Below are 16,617 nucleotides of genomic sequence, written 5' to 3' on the forward strand. Positions count from 1 at the left end.
AGTGTGTTGGTCCCCAGCGGGGGCACCGGCAAGGCCAGCTGGTTAGTGCTGTACACTCTGCTTGGAGCGTGTTGTGGTTACAGGTGTTTATAAGGGACCCATTGCCAGGGTCTCCTGGGGAACTTTGCACCGGTTTAAAAGACTCCTTCCGCTTTCAGTAACCGGTAGAGAATGAGACATTTCAGCCACCGGCCTGGCTCTGAGCTGGTGCCAGCATTCCCTAATTTTTCCTTTCCATGGGTGGAGTAAATTTTATGTGCACTCAGGCGTGTGCAGAGGTGCACTGCCAGTAGAAACACAGGCTGCGGTGGGCTCTCGGATAACCAGTTGGGTGGCACCTGCATCTCTCCTGGATGGCCACCCAAGTACTCAGTGTCCAGGGAACACTGGCCGGGGCCCAGCTGTCCAGCCCTTTGGACTGATGGGCAGCTTCCAAGCCAGACCGGTGGGTGCCTGAGAGCAGAGCAGGTTGCAGAAGCTCTCCAGGGGAAAGCAGGAGGGCCAGGTGCTACCTGACCTCACATGCCCTGTAAGCAGGAGGAAGCCAGCGCCACTCCCAAGCAAGTCACTTGTTGGGTTTTTCAGGGTTGTGTCAGTTACTTGGAAACAAAAGTCCTCCTTCCCCCTCCCCCGTCCCACCCAGCCCTGCGGGTCAGCGCTGACAGCTGCACGGTGGCCCGGCTTGTTCCTCAGGCTCGGCGGCTCGGCTTGTCGGGACACGTCGGTGTGACGGGGCAGAGGAATGATCCCCAGCCCGCCTCGAAGGAGGGCAGGCGGCGGTAGGAGCCGGGAGAACGTTTCCTCCCAGATCTGGAGGGGGGCGACAGGGTAGAGAGGCTGGCACAGCATTTGAGGGCAGCCCTGTGGTCAGCCTGGACAGTGGATCTTGTTCAGGCTGAAGCTCCTGTGAGATGCACATTTTGCCGCCAGCTGGGTCATGTTAGCTTAGCCGGCATTTCTGACAGGCCCGGGACTGGGAGAGAGGAAGGAAGAGGGAGGGTGAAGTCTGCCAAGGCTGAATCAGCTGAGAGGTTTGGAGGTCTGTCCCATGCTATCCCCTTCTTTAGTTGCAGCTGCTCCAGATAAGCCCAAGGGGGTCTATTCCTAGAATGACAGAAGAGGGTCTTGGGCAGTGTTTCCTGGGAGCTGAGTGCTTGGGCAGATGCCCAGCGGAGATCTGGGTGCCATCCAGCTATTTAGCAGAGCACCCACAGCTGGCAGCGGGTGTTTCTGCCACTGGTGCACATCCGCACATGCCTCGGTGCACGTAACAAATTTATTCTGCATATGGATGGAAAAAAAATTAGAGGGAGCCCTGCTCCTGAGTCTAGAGTCATTGCACTTGGGGCTCTGCCCTGTGACACATCTCAGTGACCAGCACACCCACCTCCTGCCTTTCTGCTATTTCTGCATGGTTCTGCACAGTTCTGCTTCTGCACGGTGATCGTGCAGCTCAGCAGAGAGACCAAGTGATGGAACTGGCCCATAAATTCAAGGCTTCAGGGCTGTACCACTGGCATGGAATATGTGAAACACATGGGCTAGTAAGCTCACTTTTCTTGTGAAGTTGTCATCTCAGCCCTTTGATAGCGCGCTCCCCCTTGCTCACTCTTGTTCCTTTAGTGATCCACTCCCATGCCGGCTCCCCCTTGCTCTTGTTCCTGTACGAGATGTCTGAAGGGGGCCTAATGTAACACTGAATTTTAACAAGGCTCCAGAGGTGATCCTAACAAACCTAGGCCAGTAAGTCTAGTACCCAGCAAAGTGACTGAAACTATAGTAAAGAAGAGAGGCATCAGACGCACAGAGAAGCGTGACTTCTTGGGAAGAATCAGCAAGGCTTTTGTAAAGGAAATCACGCCTCATCAATCTACTAGAATTCTCTGAGCTGGCCAATGGCTGTGGGTAAGGGTGATCCAGTGGCTACGACAGACTTGGATGTTGAGAAAGCCTTTGACCAAATCCCTCACTGAGGGCTCTTAAACGAATTAAGCAGTCGTGGGATATGAACGAAGACTCTCTCATGGATCTGTGACAGGAGACCACGGCTAGGAATTAAGGATCAGTTTTCCCAGTGAAGTGAGTCAGAGAATGGGTCTGTCCTGGGACCAGAGCCATGTGACATATTCAGAAATGATTGGAAAGAAGCATAAGCAGTGAGGTGCGAACAGTTCGCAGAGGATATAAAATTACTCGAAAGAATGAAATCCAGCGCTCAACAGAAGGAATTGCCACAGGATCTCACGGACCTGGGATCTCGCAAAAAGGCAGGAGACAGTCACCGTTGAGAAATGCTGCGTAATGCACTTGGAAATGGTGGTCCCGGCTACCCAGCCAAAAGGATGGGGCCTAAATGAGAACAAGACCTTGGACTCTCTGTGGCTCGATCTCTGAAAACATCCGCTCAATGTGCAGTGACAGCCAAAAGCGCTGGACAGGATGGAAGGTATCGTTGGGAGGGCTAGATAATGACAGCATGCATCTGGGGCAGAGGGAGAGATGCACCGGCCTGCCGCCAGGAGGGCCAAAGGGGCAACTGCACAGGGGCAGGGCAGTCCAGAGGGGCCCAGGACTCCGGCTCCCATCACTGCTCCTTGGACAGTGGTGGCCGGAACTCTGGGCTCCTTTGAAGCGTTTAGCCCAGCACCGAGATCTGAGCAGAATTATGGGCTGGCTGCCCTTGGCCCCAACCCATCTGGGGCTGTTGAGCCGGAGCCCCGTCCTTCCTTGTCCCGGGGCCTGCAGTGGGTGTCAGCTCCGCTGTAGCTCCATGATCTGCCCCCGGCCCAGCGTGTGCATTTCTAGTTGGCCCTGCCTCACAAAAAATGTTGGGAAGAGTGCAGCGGTGGCCAATGAAAATGGTTTGGGACGGGGACAGCTTCTGGCTGAGGAGAGTCTGAAAAAGCCCCCAGAGCCGCCAGCGCCGGGGAAGCAGGGCAGCGGTCACTGAAATGATGAGTCGGCCGTCGAAAGAGAACAAGGAAGTGTTATTTACCCTGTCCCGTACACAAGACCCGGGGTCACCCAGTGGAATGATCAGGCTTGTAACAAACAAAGGAAGTTCCTCTTCCCACTTCCCGGTGGCACTCGGGGTGAAGGTCAGACGTATAACTGGGCTCACAGAAGGAGGGCGGTCCTGGAGGCCAGGTCTGTCCGTGGCCATTAGCCAAAGGGCTCAGGGATGCAGCCCCTTGTTCTGGGGGTCCCTAAGCCACCAATTGCCAGAAGTGGTGGCTGGACAGCCAGGGATGGGTGACTTCCCTTCCTTCCCTCTGGGGCGCCCAGCATTGGTCATTGTCAGACGGGGCTGGCTGGGCGATGGCCGTTTTCACCTTCCTCCCTCAAAGCGCTCTTGTGCATGCCCTCCCCTCCGTGGATCTCGCCCATCTCCCGGTGCGTGCCCACGATTGCGCCTTCTCCTGCCTGGCGCACGGGCCCCGTCTCTCTCCAACCTTCCCTGGCCAGCAGGCACTCGTGCGCCTTCCCTCCCTGGCTCTGCTGTGCTCACCACGCTGCTCCATTCCGGCTCCAGCGCGTGCGGCTGAGGGATCTGGGGGCGGAGGCAGTCGCTCCTTGCAGGATCCTGCCTCCTGCTTTTCTCCTCTCCATGCCCACAGTCCAGGTACATGGTCTCCCCACATGGCCCTTCTGTAACTTCCTGCCCGTATTGGTGGGGCCGCTCAGATCCCTGTGAGATGAATCGGATGGGCGGGTGGCTGGTGCAATGCCTATCCTGGGGCTGCCCCAGCGGCTGGCGGTGTCTGTGACAGCTTGGTGGGGGGAGCCGATTCCTCCCCCAGCAGCGGGCCCAGCCTGGGGAGGTCCTTTGTGACTTTGGCTGGTGGCCGAGGGCTGCAATCCCAGCAATGACCGGCATTTCCCTGGAGCGGCCGCACATGCTTGTCCTTGGCCCCTAGAATGGCAGGAATGTTCCCTGGGAGCTGCTTCTGCAGGGGGCCGACCCATGGGGGGGCAGGGCCCTCGCCCCCAAAGCCAGGTGTGTGCCTGAGGTCTGCCCTGCTCCCCCCAGCCCCTAAGCTCACCCCCAGGGCCCTCTGCTCCTTCCGCCCCCCAGGAGAACTGCTTGAGAGTTGGCTCTGCCCCTCCCACGGACCCCATTCTTCATGCCCTCTGCCCTCCGCAGCCCTGTCTCCCCTGGCCTGGCCTGGCCGCGAGTCGCTGCCCCCTCTCCGCCCCCTTGGCTCCCAGCCTCGCTCCCCGGCCTCCTTGGCTCCCGCCAAGGCAAAGTCTGGCTAGAAACTGGCAAACAGGAAATGAAAGGAACAAATGTCGCCATGGAAACATCCCGGGCTTCTGTCCGATTCCGCCCCCCCGCCCCGCCCCGCAGGCCGTGGGACCCCCCTGACGTTGGCATGTGCCAGCTCCTGGCCCCAGGGAGGGGCAGCCCATGTGCGAGGGGCTTTGGGGTCCTTGGGGCTGGGCAATGTGCCTCCCTCGCCCCTTCCTGCTAATGCCAAGGGGGTGAAGCATCTGCTCCCTGCGCTGCTGGCCAGGCCAGGCTGGCCCTGGCTGGCCGCGGAGGTGGACCTGTGTCCTCACGTCAGGTAGACAGGGTCGTACCTGCTTGTGGGGAGTGTGGCTCTGAGCTCCGTCTCTCATCTCTGTTCCAGTCCATCCCTGGCTCTCAGCAGTGTGCCCCGGGGAGGAAGTAGGCCCATTTTACAGATTGGGGAACTGAGGCCCAGAAATGTAGCTTGCCTGGGGCGTCTGTGGCCGAGCTGGGAACTGGACCCAGGTTTCCTGAATCCCAGGGCGCTGCTGTATTTACTGGGCCTCCTTCCTCTTCTCCCTCTGTCCATTGCAGCCTGCCTATCCCTCCTTCTTTCCAGCGTGCAGCAGGTGAGATGACCGTAGGGCACATCTTGCACACAGCCCCATGCCTGAGTCCTTCAAACCAGCCCCTTTGTCCTCTGCTGCGCCCCCCTCCCTCCCTCATCTCTGTTCCCGCCCAGGATATCACAGCCTCACACGTCGCCCCCTTGCAAACTGTTGCCTGTTTCCCAGGCCACCCCCTCCTGGGCTGAGCTCCCTGCCCCTGCACAGCCGCCTTTCTGTTAGCCACGTTGTCAGACACGGAGGAGGAGTCACAGGCTCAACAGACCACACAGGCTCAGGGGAACCGGGGAAACTGAGGCACGAAGAGTGACTTGCCCAAGGTCAGTGGCAGAGCTGGGAACTGAGGGGTCTGGCGTACCGGTCTAACCGCTTGGCCACGCTACCTGCTTCTCTTTGCCGTCATTTTCTTGTCTGGGGTGTCTTCCTTTCTCAAAACCCCATCCTGCTACCGACAGCCTGATCATTGTTTGCTCTGCCCGTGCTCCCACCCCTTCCTCGGGCCGCCGGCTCAGTTTCCGTGACTCGTCTCAGCTCTTCATCACAGGGACCGACTATCAGATGCATCGAGTCCACCCGTGAAGTGCTGTACGAGTACCGCCCCTGCCCACACTTCCCTCCAGGAGCTGGTTTGTGCGTGTGTTCCCCCGACACCGGCGTGCCAGCGCTGTGTTCTCACTGCCTTGTGAGCAGAGTGCCCTGGAAGCTGAGTGCTCGGGCGGCTGCCCAGGAGAGATTCAGGTGGCGCCTGGCTGGTCAGCAGAGCGCCCACAGCCGGCAGCCTGTGGTTTTATGGGTGGTGCACGTCCACACATGTCTCGGTGCACAGAACAAAATTTCTTTCACCTATGGATGGAAAAAAATTAGCAGTAATGGTGCTTGTGAGTCCAGACCCTTGATGCTGTGTCAGTGCTGGGTTGTTAGAACATTGCTCCACTGAGGTATTTCAGCCAGCTCTGGCCTGGAAGGACTAATGTTAATTTCCAAAGTTGGGGAAGTTTTATTTTCCCTTTGTGCACAGCAGCCAAGTGACTTACCTAAGGTTGCACAGCAGCTCAGTGGCAGAGGCAGGGGTGGAAGATGGGAGTCGTGGCGCCTGGTTCTGTGACTCTAGTCTCTGGACCACCCTTTTCTCCTTTCTGGGAATTCAGCCTGGGGTTTCATTCAGTCTTAGGTTCCTGACGCAGCCCAGATCTTGGCTCGCCCCTGGAGCAAAAGGGTCTCAGCGCTTTCTGATCCAGTGCTCACCCCATGAGGTTAGACCATTGGGCTGTGCGGTCTGGCTGTGGCGTGCTCTTTGGCAGTGCTGTATGCAGGCAGGGGGCTCATGGGAAATGCCTTCCTGACACTGCCCCCCCCCCCGCCTACCCTCTAGTGATCCTCGTGCACCCTGAAAAGTGAGCTCCAGCTGCCACATGTTCTGCTTGTGTAATCTGCACGCTTTCTGGCCATGGCTCACTGTCCCACGCAGGGGCACTTGGAGCACTCACAGACTGAGAGAATGAGTCTGCTGCACTGAGATCCAGAGGTTCCCGTTTCGGGTTGGCCTGTCAGCAGTTACGCTCCCAGGCCGCCTTGAAGCATTCCTAGGAGGAGAGACCGATCCTGAGGCTGCCTGGGCTAGCTAGGATGCTGCCCTGCAAAGGGGGAGGTAATTTGTTGGTGACTGAACGGATGCCCTCCGGCCCCCCGAGGAGCCATGGTGCTGCTCTCTCCCTGGCTTATGAACAGCAATAACAAAATAAACACAAGAAAAAGGGGAAGCAAGGGCTGGGATGACTCATGGCAATTGGCGACTGCCGCAGTTTGGGCTGCGCTGGTCTAAGCGGAATCCTGGACAGCATTGCCCTGAGGTCACTGGTTCAAACTCAGCTGAGGCTGAAAGTGACCCAGGATCAGTCTTGCTCCTCTCATTTTTTTTCCCCCATGTGTGTGCAGAATAAATTTTGTTAGGTGCACCAGTGCATGTCTGGATGTGCACCATCATTAGAGACAGGCTGCCAGCTGGGGGCGCTCTGCTAATCAGCCAGGCAGCACCTGCATTTCTCCTGAGTGGCTGCCCAAGTGCTCAGCTTGCAGGGAACCCTGGTGCTCCATGCTACCCCAAAGGGGTCCGCTTAGCATCGGGAGGAGGGGGAAAAGGATCAGACCAGCCAGTCCCTGGGCAAATGTTCAGTTCAGTGAGAGAATAAGGAGGAAAGCAAGTGAGAAAGCGAGCTGGGAGCCCCCCCGGCGCTGGGAGTTCCACCCCCCCCAGGGTACTGCTGGGGTGACCCTTTGGGCTGTGCTCCCCAGCTCTACCCTGCCTTCCTTCCATGCCCCAAAGCCCCGGTGCCCTTGGCAGAAGTGGGGCAGGTGCATCACCCCATTTCGCAACTGGCGAGTCAGTCCCCAGTCACCTGGCTGCTCGGAGAAGAGAACCCAGGAGTCCTGACTCTGGCTGCAGTCCCTAGGCTGCACTCTGCCCCCCCGGTCCCATCCCGTGGCGGGTGCTGCCAGGCTGGGAAGCCAGTGGAGGAAGGAAGGAAGAGGCCAGGCGGGAGGGCGAGGAGGAAGCAGGGCGATTTGGAGAGCGGCAGAGGATTAAAAAAAAAGAAGTATCAGCAAAGTGAAACTTGCAAGCGGGGGGTGCTGGTGTCAGCTGCCGGGGGCTGGGTTGCCCAACCAGGCAGCGCTGGAGGGGGTGGGAGGGCGGAGTGATGCTGGGTGGCCTGATAGCCGGGAGCAGCTGCAGGCACAGTGTGTGCATTCTCTCTCGCTGTCCATCTGTCCGTCCGTCTCCCTGCCCGCCCGCCTGCTCCCGAGCTCGGCCCCTACAGCTGGGAGCTGGCCTTGGGACGTGGAGGGGCTTCCGTGCCTTCCCCTGGCTGGGGAGGGGGCTGCATGGAGGACAGCGTCTGGTGAGGGAGGGGGCGGCGTGTCTGGCATGCCCACGATTGGAACGATCAGCATTCATCCACCAGACAAGAGAGCTCGTTCTGCGCAGCTCCCCTCGCCTGGCAGCCAGGGAGGGTTTTCCAGCCAGCCTGAAGTTTAGGGGCCAGTGGAGGGAAGAAGGGAGCAAGCTCGGCTATTCCCCCAGCACCATGGAGCGGCAGGGGATGGGCCCCAGCTATGCCAGGGGCTAAGAGGCTTTCTTGCCTCTCCCCAAAGAGTCCTCAGTTCTCTGCCAGCACCTGTTTAGGCTGAGCCCTCCTTCCTGCCGTGCTGGATGGTGGAAGACGGCGTGGGCCGTGGGGACAGGGCATCCCCCAGAGCGCTGCGGGGGCCCCCTTGTCCCCTGGCGGTGCCCAGGAACATGTCGGTGGTGGGCAAGGCCCTGTGGAGCGTGGAGTGGGCAGGGAAGGGCTGGCGGTTTGAGCAGCCCATCGGGGTGGATTGCAGCTCGCCCGAGCCCTGCTGCATCTGGCTGAGCAGCCTGCGGAATGACCCGGAGCTCGGGTGGGGCCAGGCGGGGGCTGCCCCCCCCAGGCCGAAATGCCACTCGCGCCGGCGGATGGAGAAACGCCCCACGGTGAGACGTGCCTCGGCACCCTTCTTGCTGGCCCCAGATTCCCACTGCCCCTGGAGTGGGCGAGCCCTGAGGGGGGGAGCTGGCATTGTTGCTTGAGTTCGCAGTCCCCTGTGGACATCAGGACTTTTGGGGTATACGAGGGTGACTTGGGACGCCCGCTCGCTGAGCCCCTAGCAGCTCGGCTCTAGGAAGCGGAGGGGTCACAGGAGACTAAGGAGAGGTCATGGTCACACTTCCTGAGAATGCCCAGGAGCAGGGCAAGGACACCAGCTTTGGGCACAGGACGGCTACCTTCTCCCCCACTGTCATGGGAGGAGTGTGTTGGGTCTCTCCTGGGGTTTTTCCCTCCTGCCCCGAATCTGGCCACCCTACAGGGGGGATGAACTTGTTTCCCTGCCCCGTCTCGGCTCAGGTGTGGGGTTAGTCTCCTCGGGTGGATTTCATTACGTCCTTCCCCAGGTCTCAGCAGGAAGGGCTGTGCCAGTCTCTGCTGTGCTGCTCTGCATCTTCTGCTGGTCAATGCCATCACTGATCTGAAAAGTCCCAAAGAGTCTCTGGTCCAGCTGTTTTGGACACCTGCCTGGTGCCCTCCAGCTGCTGTTACAAGGGTGCTGCAGTCTCGGCCCAGCTCCGATTCCTGGGGGCAGGACGCCTCCTCCAGGGAGGTCCTTGGTTCTCGGTCAAGACCCATTGGCTCGGTTTAGGGTCTGATGCACAGCGCCTCTTTTCTCCTCTTGCTCTGATTGCTGTTGAGGAGTGGATCCGGCCCTGTGGGATGTGGGTAATGGAAATCACTCCCTGCTCTATATCCTGCTTTGGTATCAGTGTATGGGGCTCAGATACTCTGGTGTCTTCTCTGTGAATGGGGCTCAGATACTCTGGTGTCTTCTCTGTGAATGGGGCTCAGATACTCTGGTATCATCTCCCTGAATGGGGGATCAGATACTCTGGTGTCTTCTCCGTGAATGGGGACTGGATACTCTGGCTTGGAAAATGGGGCAATAAGCGGGAATGGAGTAGATCCTGGGTTTGTTGAGGGTAATGCAAGTTTTGGCTGGCTGGGGCCCTCAGTAAATACACGGGGTTGGGAAGGGAAGTGGATGCAGTGTTCAGGGGATATGGGGAGCTGGGAGAAGAGGGGACAGAGGGACCCCAGAGTTTGGGTTCCACCAGCATCTCCTCCGCTGCTCTAGCGCACGTCCAGGGCAGTGCAGAGGCGGTTTGCACATTCACCGTGTGCTCGGAAGGCCGGGCAGCCACTGTCCCTTCGGAGGGCTGTCGAGTCGGCTCACAATGGAGGACAAAATGCAACGCAGACAGAACCAGAGCAGGGAGTGCATGTCCACAGGCTGAGGAACACAAAGGGAGGGGGTTAGGGCCGCTCTGTGTTTGTGAGCCCAGGGATCTGCCAGCCCGGTGGTGAGTGAGTCAGTGGTGGCTTTGTGCCCAGCCTTGCGATCTCAGACTGGCCTGCACAAATTGTTACTGTGCTTAGTTTTCCCAGGGGTCATTTAGAAGCAAGATGAGGGCAACATTGTTGAGTGATTGAGCACGGGGCACTGGCGGGGGGGAGCGGGTCTCAGGATCACGCTCTGTGCCTCAGTTTCTCCATCTGTAAGATTGGATAATCTTGACCAGCTCGACATGGGCTGTGAATTAGTTGTGTTCTGGGAGACTCTTAGAACAGGGGCTGTAGGAATTCAAGGTGCTGCTGTTATGTTCAGAGCAAAACCGAGAGCCAGTAACAGGGCATGTCCCTCACACCAGCGTTATTCCAAGAGGGAAAGAATTGCCCCCGCCCCACTCGGGAAGTCAGGCATCATTCTGCGTGGGGCTTCCCACGTCACCCTCCCTGGGAGATCGTGGGTGACTCCAGTCACCAGCAGATCTGCGCATGAATGAGTGGGACCCAGGCAGTCACGGCACCTTGGGAAACCTCCGTCCTCAGTCAAGATAAAAAGAAGGGGAAAACTTGGCTTCCCCAGGGCAAGGGAAGGAAGGAGCCCATGGAAACAGCAACGGATCTGGTGTGGAACCTGGGCTTTCCTGGTGCTCAAGCTGAGATATGTGTTCGTTACTTATCACAATAGCACGGAGATGCCCCAGCGAGAGTTGGGCCTTGTTGTGCTGGGAGCTGTACAGATGTATCCTGAGAGATGGTCCCTGCCTCAGAGCACTTACAGTCTAAAGAGACAAGGAGTAAAGCTAAGGAGACACCAAGTAAAACTAAGGCACAGAGAAGAGACTTGCCCAAGGCCATACAGTTGCTCAGTGGCACGGTTAGGAACAGACTCTTGGACCCCAGGCTTCCAGTCTCCTGACTGGTCCGTTCTCTGGTTCTTTCTGTCAGGGTGCAACGTGGCCAAGGGACTGAAGCAGCTGGAGGTTGCTAGGGCTAACGGCCTGCGGGGGACAGGGTGCTAGGCTGTGGAGCTGGAAGAGTGAAGGGGGCAGAAGGGGATGCTATAACAGTTCCAGGCTGTTTCCCCAGGCAGGCCCTACTGAGGGGAAGGTGCGTTGTTCCCTCTCATCTTTTCTGCCCATTGCGGAATAAATCTTCTGTGCGCCGAGGGCTGTACCAGTGTAACAGACGGGGAAAACCTGGCTGGGGCCGCTTTGCTGATCAGCTGGTCGCCATTGGCAGCTCCCCTGAGCGGCCGCCCAAGCGCACGGCTCACAGGGGCGCTGGAAGGATCCCAAGGGAAAAGTGCAGGCTGGTTGGGCTGTGGCTCAGCAGGCAGGGCCTTGCGGCAGGACTCATCCAGAGCAAGTCAGGTCTGATCCCAAGGTGCTGAGGGCTCTGTCCGGTTGCCCTGTGGGTGGGCTCTCTGTCCGTGCGTAGCCAGTCCCATCCTGGTTTGCCACCGGCAGTGGGAACGCCCCAGCCTAGGAGCGGTTCTGCTCCAGCCATGACCGCGCCTCCCAGCCCACTACGCACACAGACAACCACATCTGCCCTCCCTGCTTGCTATGGCCAGGGGCGAGAGACGGCCTTGCTCCCTGCACCCCGCTGTGGATGTCCTTGGTCGGGGAGATGTGTCCTTTGTCCAGCGGCAGGTTCTGTTCTTCCTGGGCCTGGCGTTCTCTCCCTGCCAGGATCTCTGAGTGCTCTGCTGGGGCTGCAGTGCGGCCTGGCCCTGCGTCACCTCCACTCTAAGGGACTTGGGATGAAATGAACCTGGGTCTGAAGGCTGTGCCCAGGGCGGGCCGGCAGAGCCCTAGCTGGAAGATGTGCTAAGGGGAGCTGGCCCGGCGGGCAGGAAGGACTTGCAGGTGCCCTGAAGGAGCACCCTGGCCTGTGTGTCTTTTCAGCGGCTGTCTGGCTGCTGTCAAGGAATTTCCTCAGCCCCTCTCCTCCTGGCACCTGCCTTCCCAGAGCCCCGGTTCTATGCCTGAGCGGTGCCACCACAAGGGAGGCAGCCCGGGGGGGGGGATCTGCCGTTTCCCATCCCACAGTTGCAGCCCAGCTGTTTGGCCAGTGACCAGTGCGAAGGGGGCACTGGGCTCCACTGAGGTCTGCAAACAGGAGCCCTGGGGTGTTTGGTCCGTGAGACACTCAGATACTGAGCCCTCCAGGTGGGGAAAACATGGTGTGTAGGCTGTGACTCTCCCAGGTGGGGTCCAGGCTTTTACGCTGGGCCCCACTTCTTGTCCCTGTGATTAGCCTTCTGCCTGTCTGATGTCACCCAAACTGACGGAATGACAGGGGTGTTCACATGAGGGAAAAGCCCCTTTTGGCAGGTGTCAGAAAAGTCTGTAGGTGTAAAAACGTTACGAATCGGTCTGTGGACGTGAACACACCGACACAAAACCAGTAGCCTCGTTCAGCATTCTTGATGAGCCTGAGATCCAGCAGCTGATTGTACTGGGTCCCCCCATAAAATTTCACCCCTCCACGTTGTGCACCCCGAACTATCTTATCCCTAGAGCAGTGGTTCCCAACCTGGGGTCCACAAACCCCAGGGGTCCGAGAGGTGTTGCCGGGATCTGTGGCAAATAAATGGAAATGATCATAGAACACAGAATTGGCTGTTGGGGGTCTGTGAACAGTTTGGGAGCTGGATGAGGTTCTGTGAATGGTTTGGGGGTGCTTGGGGGTGTGTAAATGGCTTGAGGGGTGACTAGGGAGTCCGTGAATGGTGTGGAGCGTGACTGGGGGTCCATGAGCAGTTTGGGGGGTGATTGTCGATCTACACTAGTGAAAAGGTTGGGACCCACTGCCCACTTGCCAGCCCTGGGCTCGGGGGAGAGGGGGCTTGAGTGGACGATGACGAGGGACACAGATAGCCGGGTCAGGAGCTTTCCTGGTGGCCGTACCACAGGCAGGTGCGCAATTAACCTGCCACTGAGGAGCGTGGGAACCCTGTAATGGGCTGGTGCATCCGGGATGGAAGCTGTGGGTGAGGCCTTGGCTGCAGGTTGACGTCTAGGTAGCACATGTGCCGCTCCCTCTCTCAGCCGCTCTTTTTCCTCGGCTTGTCTGTACTGGTTAAAATCACAAGGGCACATTCAGCTGTCAGCTTAAAATAATCCAGCCCGCAGGCAGCTGAGACAATGGAAACCGCAGATGGGGGGAGAGGAACTGAGCCGAGGCTCAGGAACTGAGTCTGAAACAGCGAGGGTCCCCCCACCCTCCCTGCTGGGGCTCTGGTGCCCCTGCTCTGCCCAGAGATAGTTATGGGGACTGGACGAGGATTTGCCCCCATGTTGGGGCTGGGGCTGGGGCTGGTGCCGTGGGTTCGCTCTCTGGTTAGCAGGGCGGTGGCAGAGAAGAGGCAGCGTGTGGATCTCCTTCTGCCGAATCAGGGGCATTTTTCACCCCCCGTCCCCAGCACAAGGCAGCAGAGAATCAGACGCCTTCTGCCCCTGCCTAGGTGCTGGAGTGGGGTGGGACAGATGCTAGTGACCGGCCGAGGATGCTGGTTCCATGTTAAAATCTCCCCTGGGGACCAGCCTGCCCGCCTCCGATCAGCCGCTCTGGCTGTGAGCGTTGAGGGCGGCAGCTGGAGGATGGACGGGGAAGGCTACGTTGGCGGGAATTACGTACAGTGGGGTTTGCTCCCACGGTGCTTTTTGTCCCCCGTGTACAGGGGTTGGCAACCAAAGTAGTAAGAAGAGCCATTTTTATTCAGTGCAGTAAAAAGCTCAAGACGGCCCTTAATAAATAATGGCCACCCAGACTTCTTGTAACCCCTGTTTGAAGAACAGCGCCCACACAGAGATTTGTAATGCGGTCCATGTTTGCTGCAGGATGGTCACCATTTGTTGATAATAATTCGGAGGTTTTATTTCTTTTTCCTTTGCTTTGCTGTTGTACCGTCAGGAGCCACAAAGAAGTCCTTAAAGGGCCGCATGTGACTCTGGGGGTTGCAGAGCCCTGCCCGTGGAGAATCAGGCTGCCTTTCGTTTAGCCTCACACAGCATCACGAACCCGGCCCTGCCCCTATTGCTCCTGGGCTCCTGCTTGGATCCTAGGAGAGCCGTCAAGGGGCTGAGCTCAGGCTTTCGTAAGAACCTCACCGACAACCAGAGACATTTGGTTTATTCTCTTGTACACCTGGTGGTAGGACAAAGAGCAATTGTGCCAAGAGAGGTTTAGGCTGGACATTAGGAAAAAACTTCTGAACTGTTAGGGTGGCTAAACACTGGAATAATTTGCCTAGGAGGCAGTGGGGACATTTTGAAGCAGGTTGGATAAAATCTAACGGGTGATCTAGATCAGTGTTTCTCAGCCTTTTTGAATAAAGCAATCGTTTTACAAAATGAGTACCCCAGGACCCACAGGTTTCACACACACACATTTTTTCTACCAATGCCACACATTTGTTTAAACAACTTAATCGGAACTGGTAGGTTGGAAGAAGTTGCCTATAGGCAATAGACCTGCCACTGTACTCATGACTGTGCAAAAAGGACAAATAAACAAAATGAGATGAACATAAAGTAAGTCCTTCTTTTATTCATATGGAAGGTGGAGAAACACTGAGTTAATGAACCTTCTGGAAGAGCTTGGAGTACCCCCGAGGTAGATGTACACACGTTGAGAACCACTGATTTAGACGGTGCATGGTCCTGTCGTGGGGGCCAGGGACTGGGCTGGATGACCTCTCAAAGTCCCTGCCAGCTCTAGGATTCCAGAGCTGATGGAACGCCCGGTCCCAGAGCACCAAAGATGGTGACTTGGTTGGACAGAGCGGGTCATTGTGTGGCAGCGTGCACGGGGAAGAGCTTCTCATGGCTGTGTCTTGGGCTGCGGGGAGTACCTGGGCCAGGTCCTGCTGGAGTGAAGGCAACGGGACGCCTTGGGGCGAGCTCTCGCTCCTGCTGTGGATCTAGGCTCTGAGCTCCTCTGGCGGAGACTGTTTATTCTTTGTTTGTGCAGCACCTAGCGCCCTGGGGACATGGTTCAGGACTTGTAGGTGCTGCCATGCTGCAATCACCGTAACACAGCGCGTGTGGGCTGGGGAATAGAGATTGGGATGTTTCAGCACCGTGTCCCCTTGTGGTTTGTCTGCAGGATCTGGGGCAGTGTGACCTAGTGGTTAGGGGACTGGATGGGGTCTCAGGAGACCTGAGTCTCTCCCAGACTGCCGTTGGTTTGTTAGGGGGCCTTGGGCAAGTTTCTCCCTCTTTGTTGTGCCTCAGTTTCCCCCATCTGTAAAATAGGGGTGATGATTCCAGCCTAGCTGCAGGTCTCCCTGGAGCGGCGCTTTGTGAGAGCGAGGGAGTGTTATTAACAGGGGCAGGAGGGAGGGAAGCAGGGTAAGTGGTCAGGACAGGCAGTCTCTGGAAGCAGGGAGGGTCTCATGGATGGCAGGCAGGTCCCCAGGGCCAGACCTGGGCCCCTCGCTGTGGGTCCTCTGCCTCGGCCGTGGCAGATCTCCCCCGTGTGCCAAGCAGGACTCCAGCGAGTGCGAGAGCTCCTCTGGCCGGTGTCGGGCCAGGCCGCTGCAGCCTCGGTGTGTGCAGAGCTGGCACTGGGCCGAGGCAGCGGCGCAGGTCCCGAGTAGGAGGCCAGGCACTTGGCGGCTGGGGGCAGCGTGTTCCCACATCCAGGACAACTGCCTTGTCCAGCAGCAAGGCCTGGCCAGCACCGGGGAGAGACAAAGGGGTGCTGGACCCCCCATCTCTGTGCTTTTTCACACGCCCAGGAACAACAGGGCCTGCATTTCAACAGCCTCAGCCCATTGCCAGCTCGCTCTCCCATGCCCTCCTTCCTGCTGGGGTGAGTGTGTTCAGCTGCTTCCCCCAGGGAGCACTGGGAACGCTGACAAAGGCCCATGTGGGGGGAGGAAGAGGGAACCCGCTGAGCCCAGCCCCATCCACCTTCTGCCTCCGGCCGTTCAACCCAGGCCGGTTCGTTTGTGGTGGCGATGCCTGGCGGGGCTGGGCTGGGCTGCCGACCCTGTACCCCCTCAGCAGGCAGACGTGACTCCTAGCAGGGAGAACAGGAGCGTTACGAGGCGACCGGCACAGCGTAGGACAGGCTGATCGGCACAGAAGCAGAAGCCATCAGTGCCCATGCATCCTGGGGGAGAGGGGCCCAGAGGCGCCCCTGAGCCAGGACCCTGGCCCTTCCTCCTCCTTCTCCAGCCAGCGAACAGCCTGGGTGCAATTCCAACCAGCCAGGCCCCTCCTCCTGCCTCTGTCCTGTTTTCCAGGGGGAAAAGGGGTCAGCTGGTGGTCTGGGTTACAAAGGGCCGGGAGGGCCATTGCCTACCTGTGAGAACATTGCACCAAAACGCCCAACTCCAACTATGCGCTGGTGCTGTGCCTGGGGAAGCTGAGGCACCCTCCTGGACTTACTGCAGGGCAGTAGGAAACATGGGCAACTTAAGAAGGGGAAATAAGCCCCACTGCCCCATCTCCCTGTGATGGAGGATCAATGCCTCTTCCTGTGTCGCAGAGGGGAAGCCGAGGCACGGATCTAAGGAACGACGTCTCCAATGCTAGTGACGGAGCTGGGGGTGGAAGCAGAGTCTGAGATCGTTAAAGCCACCTGGGAGATTGGGATGCTCAGTTCCTGGTCCTCTGGGCGAGGACTGGGCGTGTAAACCCCCTGGGCACTGTGAACAAGGCAGCTAAGATCTCCTGACCGCTGCTGCTGTGCAGGCTTCCCTGGCCCCGCAGAGCAACGTTTAGGCTGGTCGTCACCCTGAGCATGCAAAGGATGCAAAGGCCCATCCACAGATTAAAGCCCCGCTGGCGGGACTGGAGAGCTTCCCTTTGCTGGAATAATCTCCCCCACC

General features: G+C 58.4%; 1 protein-coding gene across 8 annotated transcripts in view; it reads left to right on the plus strand.

Moving 5' to 3' along the window:
• ARHGAP23 (Rho GTPase activating protein 23) overlaps positions 1–16,617 on the plus strand; it is a 108,547-nt gene that overhangs the window by 42,917 nt on the left and 49,013 nt on the right. For 4 of the 8 annotated variants that reach the window (XR_012642708.1, XM_074979075.1, XM_074979079.1 and 1 more), the window contains exon 1: positions 7,771–8,368. The exons of 3 other annotated variants lie outside the window; for them this stretch is intronic. Coding sequence is in view for 3 of the 5 variants with exons in the window: in XM_074979075.1 (XP_074835176.1) it covers positions 8,066–8,368 (303 nt within the window). In the remaining 2 variants the exon portion in view is untranslated. One more of the 8 variants, XM_074979081.1, reaches the window with a different exon arrangement.

Source organism: Carettochelys insculpta, chromosome 28 (genome assembly GCF_033958435.1).
Source record: "Carettochelys insculpta isolate YL-2023 chromosome 28, ASM3395843v1, whole genome shotgun sequence".
Lineage (NCBI taxonomy): Eukaryota > Metazoa > Chordata > Testudines > Carettochelyidae > Carettochelys > Carettochelys insculpta.